Genomic DNA, 11090 nt, shown 5'->3' with positions numbered 1-11090 from the left:
GTCATATTATAACATCGACTGAGATAAAAAAATAAAATGAAATATTAAAAACACGATGTATCTCGCTGCATTGCGCGAGTACTCTTCTAGTTTTAATAATACGTGTAGCATGAAACATGAATCATACACACTATTGTATTGATTATTCTTTGTATGTAATGGTGTTGTTCTTCTAGAAGACTACAATAATTATCATATTTTTTTATTCAAGTGAATATCTAATACGTTATCCGACCCGATTAATCTTATGACGACCATCTGTGTTGTAGATAACCTAAAGTCATCGTATTTGAACTTCCTTGATTACAAGAGATTTTTATTTTTCATTGAATTTAAATCTGAAATCTAATACTTTTGACCTTTAAAATCAAGCTCAAACTAATCGAGTAACACCATTTTATATTCACAAATTCATACAAAAATTCAACATTTCCTTCCAAATACAATATCAAAAAGTGCACACATATTTTCGAACCCTTTTAAACCAGTTTTTATGAGTTGTTAATCTCAAAGTTTGCAAGTATGGACGTCTTCCTCCTCCTCCTCCTTACCCTTTGCGTCGCCGCCGTTATAAGATCCACCCTGCTCCGCCGGAAAACCACCAAGAACCTACCACCAGGGCCGTCGTTCCTTTCCTCTAACTTCCTGCTGCTAACCAAATCTCTAACGGAAATCGGACCCATCGTCAAAAACCTCAAGTCCAAGTATGGACCACTCATCACTCTTTCCACCGGTTCTCGTCATTTCATCTACGTTGGCGATCATTCTCTCGCCCACCAACTTCTTATCCAGAAAGGCGCCATCTTTGCCGACCGCCCTCGAACCTTCCCCGTACGGAACATCTCCTCAGCCGCCTACGGCCCTACTTGGCGGTTCCTCCGTCGCAATCTTGTCTCCGAGGTTCTCCACCCCTCTCGCGTCAAGTCATACTCCTGGGCGCGAAAGTCTGTCCTCCATAACCTAATTGGCCACCTCCAGGAAAGGAAGCCAGCGGCAGCGGAGGAGGCCGCCGGAATAATAAAGGTGGTTGATCATTTTCAGTACGCCATGTTCAGCCTGTTGGTGCTTGTGTGTTTCGGAGAGAAGCTTGACGACCGTCGTATTAACGAAATCGCGAAGGTACAACGCCGGTGGATGTTCTTAGTCAGCTCCGGCCGACTTAACGGGCTCGCCTTATTCCCACGGTTGGGGAGCATATTGTTCAGAAACAGATTGAAAGAATTTATGCAAATCCGAAATGATCAAGAACAAGTGTTGATTCCACTTATCAAATCTCGAATCGAAAAAGCAAATGCCGAACCCCAATCAGTAGCAGACGGCGAACAAATTGTGGCCTACGTCGATACCCTCATGAAACTCCATCTTCCGGAGGGGGACGCAACTGACGGAAATGGCGGAAAGCTCACCGACAAGGAGATGGTAAGCATGTGCGGCGAGTTCCTTAACGGCGGCACAGACACCACCTCCACCGCTCTAATATGGATCACGGCCAATCTCGTGAAGCATCCCCACATTCAAAGTAAGCTCTACGATGAAATCATTTCAGTCGTCGGACCACCACCTCCACCACCATCACCAGGGGTGGAGCTAGAGTCGGTTATAAAGGAAGACGATCTACAGAAAATGCCATACCTGAAAGCGGTGGTTTTGGAAGGGCTGAGGAGACACCCATCAGGCCATCTTCTGCTGCCACATAGGGTGACGAAAGAGGTGGAGGTGGAAGGGTACAAGATTCCGGAGGGTGCCACCATTAATTTCTTGGTGGCGGAGATAGGTTGGGATCCAAAAGTATGGGATGATCCGATGGAGTTCAAACCAGAAAGATTCTTGATGAATGATGATACCATGAATGGCGTTTTTGATATAACTGGAAGTAAAGGGATAAAGATGATGCCATTTGGTGCCGGAAGAAGGATCTGCCCCGGCTACGATTTGGCTCTGCTTCATTTGGAATATTTTGTTGCCAATTTGATATGGATTTTCCGGTGGACTGCCGCCGATGGTTATGAAGTTGATCTTTCCGAGAAGGCTGAGGTCACCATCCTTATGAAGAATCCTCTCCAAACACGAATCTTTCCAAGGGCTCAAAAGTAAACCATTTATGAAGGTGTATTTGGTATCGTGTTTATTAATTTTATTAAATAACTGAACGTTGTTTTATTTTGCTTATATTATATTATAAAATGTATTTCTCAAAACAAATTTTAAAAACTATTATTTATGTATAAATTATTATTTATTGATGTATTCTACTTAATATTCAAGGTTACAAGTAAATAGTACGTAAGGTAAACTTATTTTAATTTCATCTTTGAATTCGTGTAATAACTGTAGATAAACATAATAAAATACATGATAAAACATTTTTATTTTAAATATAAAATATAATCAAATACAAGATAAACATCTCATTTTAAATATAAAAAATCTAAAATATAATTAGTATAATTATTGAGTTTTAACTAAACACGAGGCCCCGTTTACTAATCTCTTACCACTTCTTACCCGTTAAGAGATGCTTACCCGGATAAGAGATAAAAGTGTTTACCTAACAGCAAAATCAGCAATCAAATTTTCTGCCTCTGACCGTCTTCTTACTGGAGTCAGCAAAAAAAAATGAATCTTACGGTAAGAGCGATGCATTCCTTATCTACCCTCTCCGTCTAAAACCCTAAATTGGTGGGCCTTCTTCATACAAACGCGTGGGTTATGTTCGATTCAAGGTGTTGGACGGTGTCGAGAGGGCGAGCAGCAGCCATTTCTGTGGGTCGGGGGTGGCAGAGAGAATCAAGGGAACTAGGGTTTTGGGTAAAGAGAAATTGGTGGGGAAGAGGAACGCCGACACCGTCGGTGGCCATGTCCGATTCAAGGTGTTGGATTGTGACGGGAGGGCGAGTGGCGGCCAATCGAGGGTGGCAGAGAGAATTAGGGGAACTAGGGTTTTGGGCAAAGAGAAATAGGTGGGGAAGAGGAACACCGGCACCGTCGGTGGCCATGTCCGATTCAAGGGGTTGGACGGTGACGGGAGGGCGAGCAGAGGAAGGTCGGGGGTGGCAGAGAGAATCAGGGGAACTAGGGTTTTGGGCAAAGAGAAATAGGTGGGGAAGAGGAACGCCGACACCGTCGGTGGCCATGTCCGATTCAAGGTGTTGGACGGTGACGGGAGGGCGACGGCGGCCGGTCGGGGGTGGCAGAGAGAATCAGGGAACTAGGGTTTTGGGCAAAGAGAATTAGGTTTTTGAGTGGAAATGCATATAGATCAAATATAATTGGGCTTAAATGTATCTAGGTTAATATGGGCCTATGCTTTTTTAATCTTATCCAAATATAATTGGGCTTAGATGGAATTTGATAAATAACATTTTATGTTAGCATTTAATACAATACATATAGTAAACAATAATTTTCAATCAACACTTACTCTAGAAAGAGGGATATAATGGTTTTTTTTACTCAATCAACACTTAATACAAAATGTTTGGTAAATAAGAAAATACAATCTGCATTTACTTCAGTCAGACCTCTTACCACAGTCAGACATCTTATCTGAATCAGCACTTAACCAAAAAAATTGGTAAACTTCCCCTTAGTCCTTGTTTCCCTCTTACTGGGTAAGATTCTTGGTCCTTACTATATTCATCCGGTGAGATAATGTTATTTGGTAAGCGCTTACCCGGGCAAGCGTTTGGTAAACGGCCCCTAAGTTAGTTTTCGGAATGTTACTTCAAATAGTATTTCATCAAGCCTTTCATATTCCTTATATTTTTCAAACATATTATTTTAAATTATTTTACATTGTCATTTAGTCTATCAACTAATTTTTTCATCACATAATAAATATCCACGATTTAAAAATACGCAATTTAAAAAGGTGTAATTATTAAAATTTACCCATAAATAAAAATAGAAATTCACAGTGTAATTTTTATCAAACATGACTAGTTTATCAATTGTTTGTCAAACACATACAAAGTTGTATGTTTTTTTTATTAACATGGATATCCAACCCGCTATGCGAACCGACTAATCTCAGAACGACCACCTGCTTTGTAGATAGTCCGAAGTCACCGCATTTGAACCTCTGTGACCAAAGTTGTATCTTTTAATAACATAGGTAACATTAGTCGTACACATGATTGTATCTTTTCTATAATCAAGTCAAGATTAATTAAGATATGTAACCTCTCAATAATGGTGTTGTTCTTCTAGAAGAATACCATTTCATATTCACAAATGAATAGAAAATTTGAAGATTCCCTTACCAAATACAATTTTATCAAAAGAGTGCAAATTTTGATAACGATGTATAATCATTTACAAACCCAATAAATCGTACAGATTTATAAACCAAATTTTCATGTCTTATGCGAAAATACAGTGTTTATAATACAATGTTGTTTCATATATGAAACGTTCAGTACTGTTTTGTAGACAGAAAAACTTTTCACATATAAAACAACACTGTATGAATACTGCATTTTGACAAGTTTTGTTCCAAATATAAAACAACACTGTATGAATACAACATTTTGAGTCTATAAAATATGAGTTATTAATTAATATCGCAAACCATTAGAAAGAATCTAATAATTCTTGACCTCACCAAAGGCTCATTTTCTTCCTACAAAATGCAAACTAATCGATCATTCATGCAAAAAAATATCCATCTTCCTAATCGTTTCGGCCTAAAACACCCGGTTGAAAGGCAAAAAATGGATCGAATGATCAGATATTTTACGGTTTTTACTGCTAGTTTCCTTATACTGATACTGATATTGATGCTCGTTAGGTTTCTCCACAAAGTATGTTGGTTGCCTATCCGTATACAATACATGATGAGATCTCAAGGAATAAAAGGCCCTTCTTATAGATTCCTCCATGGAAACACCAAAGAGATTTACGCGATGCGAACACGATCCATGGGTCGACCCATGGATCATCTATCGCACGAAATCTTTCCAAGGATTCTACCTCATGTTCACTCGTGGGTGAACTTATACGGTAAGAAATCTATACCCATTTGAATGTCATCTCTTTAAGTGAATATTTAAGTCGTCTTAATATTTTTTTTGGTAACTGCGGTATATGAGTCAGCTTACGTGCACCGATTAATCTCTAGACGACAACGGATGGCCTGTAATAATCGCAGGCTTAGTTGTTGCTAAGTTTGATGTTTTTTATTTCGAATTTTATTGAATTTAGGAAGGAATTTCTTGAACTGGTATGGTGCTGAAGCTCAACTGGTGGTTACAGAACCTCAGCTTATTAAAGAAATATTGTACGATAAAGACGGTGTTTACCCGAAGATCGATCTTGAAGGCCATGCAAAGAAGCTGTTAGGAGACGGGCTTTCTTCGACGAAAGGGGATAAGTGGACAAAGCTTCGAAAGATCGCCAATGGTGTCTTCCATGGCGAGAGCTTAAAGGTACGTGTGATAACTTTGCTCTATATTCTCCGGTTTCTATAGAAAATAAATGAAGTTCATTGCAGAAACTTGTTCCGGCGTACGAAATGGATCATAAACAGTTTTATAGGACGACAAATATGTTTAAATGTCCTAATAAGTTGTTTAAAACAATTGTACGTCCTATTTAAAGGTGTTACATACAACTAACTCAAGTTTTGCGGGTGTAGAGCATGATTCCAGCAATGATTTCTAGCAGCGAAACGATGCTCGAAAGGTGGAAAAAAGCATACGACGGGAAAGAAATCGAAGTATTTCAAGAATTCAGAGTATTAACATCGGAAGTCGTATCCAAAACTGCGTTCGGAAGCAGTTATTTAGAAGGGAAGAAAATCTTCGATATGCTAATCAAGTTAACGCTAATTGTTTCAAGAAACGCACATAAAATTCGACTTCCTGGCATCAGGTTAATACGACCTAACATCTGACGGACAATTGTTTGTTTCTATAAACTTAAGTATTATAAAGCATTTGTGGTAGTGTGAGTTGGCTAAAGTCTTTGATTTGTAATTGCAGCGGGTTTTTTAAGAACGATGATGATATAGAGTCGGAGAAACTCGAGCTAGGAATCAAAAAATGCATCGTTGAGATCATACAAAAGCGAGAGCAAGAAACGAGCAGTAGCGATAGCAAAAAGGATTTTCTTGGAGAACTGCTGGAAGCTTCTCGTGATAACGATGAAGAAAAACGGATCTCGTTAGACGATATGGTGGACGAGTGCAAAACGTTGTATTTCGCTGGCCACGAAACAACGACATCGTTACTCGGATGGACGGTTCTTCTTCTAGCCGTTCACAGCGATTGGCAAGAAAAAGCACGAGACGAGGTGTTCGAGTTCTGTGGCAAAACAAACCCAACTCCAGATTCGATCACAAGACTCAAAACAGTAACAATTATAACCCTTTATTGGCTTTGATTCCATTCTGTTTAACATAAATCTTAACCATCAATCACTGACTACATGTTTTTCTGTTTGTTAACTACAACAAAATCATATTTATATGAAGTTAAATATATCTAAAAATGTCTTAATAGACTTCTTTATAGGACTTAAATTTATACAACCAAATTTTTTGTATTACAAGTGTTGCAATAAGTTATTTGTTTTTTTGAAACAGATAATATTTATATACGACAAATAGAACAAATAAACTCATACATCTTCCTCACCAAATAAGGTTTGAACCATTGACCTCTTAGGAGGTCAAAGACTCACATTCTGCTAGATCAAAGGTCCTTTGATTGCAATAAGTTAATATGAAGCATTTGGGCATCATATAAAACTGATTTTGTTGCTGTAATTTATGATGTTTTTCAGATGAGCATGATCGTTGAAGAATCCTTAAGACTATACCCGCCAGTTCCTGCAATAAAAAGGAAAGTCAAGAAAGAAGTTCGATTAGGAGCGATGACCCTTCCGCGGAACATGGAGCTCTATATTTCGCCATTGGCGGTTCACCATGACCCTATAATATGGGGATCCGATGTTCATCTGTTCAAGCCAGAGAGGTTTGAAGGGGGTATAGCTAAAGCAACAAACAACACGCTTGCGGCATTTTTGCCATTTGGGTTCGGACCACGGACTTGTGTCGGGTTAAATTTTGCACTCGTCGAAGCCAAGATTGCACTTGTGATGATTCTACAAAGATTTAAGTTTAAACTGTCGCCGAATTATGTTCATTCTCCTGTTCAGCTTTTCATGGTCAGACCCGAGCATGGAGTTTCGATCGTTCTTGATGCTCTCTAAACAGAAAAGTTCAATCCACAAAAACGATCGAGATCGAGTACATGATATGAATGTATGAGTTTGTTTATCATTCAAAGATTGGAATTCGAAAGAAAACTAAGGGGGAATGTTTTTGAGGGATTTAAAATGGTAAGAATTTGATTTGGTGTGTTTGGTTTGTACGATTTGAAATAACATTGAATTACATTTTCTATAAGTAATTATAAAAATAACTAAATTACTTTTTTATTAATTAATTATTATGAATTTATGTAATATATTTTAGAACATTATTATAAATAAATTCTATGAAATACCTTCTTTGTTGTACACGTGTCAACTGAAACAAAATTAATATTTGGTGGCAATTTTTTTATTTTTTTGGGGTTTATATAATGTAGCCAATCAGAATTGGCCACGTAAGATTTCTTTTGTTTCTCCGGAATTTTAAAATCATCTCCTCCCCAAGCTCGACATAGAAACCATTTTATGCGTGAGAAAGACCGAGGAACTCAAAGACCGTAAAACTAAAATCTTCAATGGCTTACGTCGAAAGAGGTGCGTTCGCTTTCTCTTCATTTGCGTGATTTTCATCATCGGTTTATGTTTTCGTGTTTATTGTATGAATATTTGGTTTGGTGATCTTCGAATTTCTTGTTTTTGGTGGCGGAATTTCACCGTGGTGGTTGATTATTGCTGTAAAATGATGAATTCCCCGATCTGGGATTCTGGATGATAGGATCGATTTGAGATTGGAAATTGTTGTTCCCTGATCCTAAAATTTCACAATGGGGATTGATTTTAGGCTCTTCTGGAGCATTTGATTTCATAAAGTGGTAAATTAGGGGGTTAGATCCTTTGCTAGATCATAGTTATCTTATTTGTGCGCATGTAAATTGAAGCGACGCCTGAATTTTGTGAAAATTAATATGATGTTAGGGACATCAGCGAAATCTTAGAGAATTTAGGGTTTGTCAATAATAGAGTGTTTATTGTTTGTTAAATGACGCTGTGTAAATTTTACCCTAATTATGATTTCAATTCCAATTGAAATTGGATTGACGATCCCTGGGATGTTTTTTTCCTTCTGAATGGTAAATCAACTCAGACTCACCCATGTCTCTGCTTGAAATTAAAAGATGTGATGTTATTATGTTAACTAGTCGATTTCAAACCCTAGTTAGGTCTTTATGCATGTTGATACAAATTGGGAATTCAGATTCTTTTCCCTATTATACTTTCGATTTTACTCGAGAATTATGCTCTTGTTGTGTGTAGAAAATAAATGTTATCTTATACCGTAACTTTTTACCAACATGAAGATGAAAGGTTTAAAACAATTTCTATTTAAACCTTTTGATGCCTGCTAATAATGAAACAATTGGGTAGTGACATTAAGCTTTATAGGAAGAGAACACGCACCTGAAGTTAACCTATACGAAGAATTCCTATGGTTTATCAATTTATAGTTCTTGTTCATCCGGCATTGTCATTTCTGGTTCCATATCATTATCTAGTGCCAAACCCTATCCCCTTTGAGTCTGGATGTGCCATGTAGTTGGACGGCACGTGTGCAATGTGCTGAAGAAAAATTATGAGTCGCCTAGAAATATCTAGGGAGCTCTACTATTAACCTAGTGCTTATATCTTGTGTCCTCTAGAATAGTAATGATACTTGTAAGGGTTCTAGACTTTGTAAGAGGAGTGTAGATTCTTCATGGACTATAGAATGTTCCTTGAAGGGTTGGAGTCTCGCATAAAAGGGGTAGAGCTTCTTGTTTCTTAGCATACGTCCAGGGGAGATTGAGTGTTATAAAGAATAAGCTTTCCTAAGCATTCTCTCATTCTTCTCTTTTATTCTTTACCGAGGTGCTTTTGGTATGGGACATAACAAAAGCTTGTTGTCCCACGTTTGGTGTGACAATTAGACTGGGATAGGACTTGACTGATGGGACAGAATGCATCTGTCCCACCAACATAAGTGGAAAAGATATCAGGAAGATGGGACAAGATAGGTTAAAACCTTCCACAATTCTCTCACCTTCCTACCTCACTCTCACCAGTCCCGTCCAGCCTCGTTTTCCTACGAGACGCACAGGCTTGTCCGGGTTTCCCTCAAGGTTTACTTAGTACAATAAAGGCATTACTAACGCTGCTTGGATCTACATAGGAAATATATTTTGGTCTGTGACACTAATGTTGCAGTACTTGGTCTGCATGAAAAGTTAAATATCTGTTATTCAAGATTTATTTTCCAAAAATTCAACTAATCCCTAAAATGCTACTTGATAATTTCATCAGGCAAGTAATTTAAAGTGTAATCTCAAGTCTTTTATGTTAAATAATTTACATAAACAAGCAAACGAAACCTGATATGATGCCATAATTTACTCTTTTCTATTTCCTTGTATCTATCTCCATGCACAAGTATCATGCATGTAGAATTACAGTTACTTTGTGTTGATTCCTCAGGCGTTGTGAAATCTAGTCGATCCATATGGCGACTCAGAACAATCATTGATTTCTTTTGGGCAATCATCGCTTTCATTCGTGTGTTCTTTGCCACCATGTTTTCGGTAATGTTGATTCCTGAGATTTGTCCATGTATGCATATTGCTCAACAAACAACTCACTATATATTTCAATGCATGTATAGATGGAGAAATCTGATGGGTATAAGAAACTATCTGGTTCCAGCAAGAAATGGGATGGTGGTGGCCCTGGTGGCCCATATGGTGGTGGCCCACGCGGACCTCCGCGTGGACTAGACAACGTTAGAGGCATAGACCACAGTATGTTATTTTTCATGTTTCGTTTTTATTGTACTTCGATTTACTTATACTCCCGTCCTAAAATAGGTGTCAGCATTTCTATTTCAATTTGTCCCAAAATAAGTGTCCATTTTCAAAATGAAATGTCTACTTTCCAATTCTACTCTTAATTGAGATGAAGAAATTCATTACTTGTACAATTAAAACCGTGTCTTTTTCATTGTGGACATTTATTTTGAGAAGTAGGGAGTAAAATCTTCGGATGTTTATGAAACTCTCTTTCTCTCTCTCTAGATTCTCTTCCGGCATGCGGATCCTGCTGTGGAGGTTAAAAGATAGCCGCGATGGATGCATGAATACTAAGGCCCATAATGTTGCTCTCAGCATAGTGCCCAAGTTGAAACAATAAAGTTCTGTAAGGATTCTTAATTTGTGTTACTAAGAAAGTGCTTGAAAGTATCATTGTCATTACATTTTTACCTATCTGAATGTGAAGTTCTTCATAATCTTGTTTGATAATAGAGTTGGCATCATTTCGTTAAATGATCTTAAATGAGTTTTCTAACATAACTTTCCAATTAAAAAAAAATCAACTCGATGGGTTTCATCCAGCGTGCCTATGGTATTAAATAGTCTGCCCCTGTAAAGGTTTGAACATACGTTAGAAGGTTACATTCTCAAAGTCGATATAAAGTCTGACTTTTGATTAATGCACATTAATCGTCATACATATATAAAAAAAAGACATTTATATGACAACATGTGAGGGTGCAACCAAAGGGCCTTTAGCCTAGCGGTATCGTAGTCTTTGGTCTCTTGGGAGGTCTGAGGTTAAAACCTCACCAAAGGTGAGGAGGGTGTTTGAGTTTATTTATTGCATTTGTCGTATGTAGATATTATATATTTCAAAAAAAAGAAACACGTCTCTTATATCTATAATATAGGGGAGTGCTAATGGCACCCCCTTAGTAGGGGTGTGGAATCATTGGAAATTGTGCCGTCATAAACATCAAATCAATTTAATTATATTTAATTATTATTATTTAATATATATATATATATATATTAAGTTATAATTATATATATATATACTTTCCATCGTATACTTTAATATATTATATAATATTT

At 37.5% G+C, this 11090-nt stretch overlaps 3 protein-coding genes across 3 annotated transcripts; all 3 read left to right on the top strand.

Moving 5' to 3' along the window:
• The first annotated feature begins 522 nt into the window (after positions 1 to 522).
• On the top strand, positions 523 to 2123 carry LOC112523512 (cytochrome P450 89A2-like). The gene has a single exon (XM_025133135.1). The coding sequence runs from the start codon at positions 523 to 525 to the stop codon at positions 2092 to 2094; it is 1572 nt and encodes a 523-aa protein (XP_024988903.1). The 3' UTR covers positions 2095 to 2123.
• Positions 2124 to 4712: 2589 nt separating this feature from the next.
• Positions 4713 to 7304, top strand: LOC112523624 (cytochrome P450 CYP749A22-like). The gene is made up of 5 exons (XM_025133291.1): positions 4713 to 5001; positions 5203 to 5426; positions 5636 to 5871; positions 5982 to 6351; positions 6784 to 7304. Exons 1-5 carry the CDS (start codon positions 4713 to 4715, stop codon positions 7210 to 7212), a joined length of 1548 nt encoding a protein of 515 aa, XP_024989059.1. The 3' UTR covers positions 7213 to 7304.
• A 380-nt stretch (positions 7305 to 7684) lies between these two features.
• On the top strand, positions 7685 to 10505 carry LOC112523330 (selenoprotein K-like). The gene is made up of 4 exons (XM_025132885.1): positions 7685 to 7749; positions 9664 to 9767; positions 9848 to 9983; positions 10257 to 10505. Exons 1-4 carry the CDS (start codon positions 7731 to 7733, stop codon positions 10292 to 10294), a joined length of 297 nt encoding a protein of 98 aa, XP_024988653.1. The 5' UTR covers positions 7685 to 7730; the 3' UTR covers positions 10295 to 10505.
• The last annotated feature ends 585 nt before the right edge of the window (positions 10506 to 11090 follow it).

Source organism: Cynara cardunculus (assembly GCF_001531365.2).
Source record: "Cynara cardunculus var. scolymus isolate 2C chromosome LG 12, CcrdV1, whole genome shotgun sequence".
NCBI lineage: Eukaryota > Viridiplantae > Streptophyta > Magnoliopsida > Asterales > Asteraceae > Cynara > Cynara cardunculus.
Note: the sequence above shows the minus strand (reverse complement) of the source record. Positions and strands in the feature narration are given on the sequence as shown.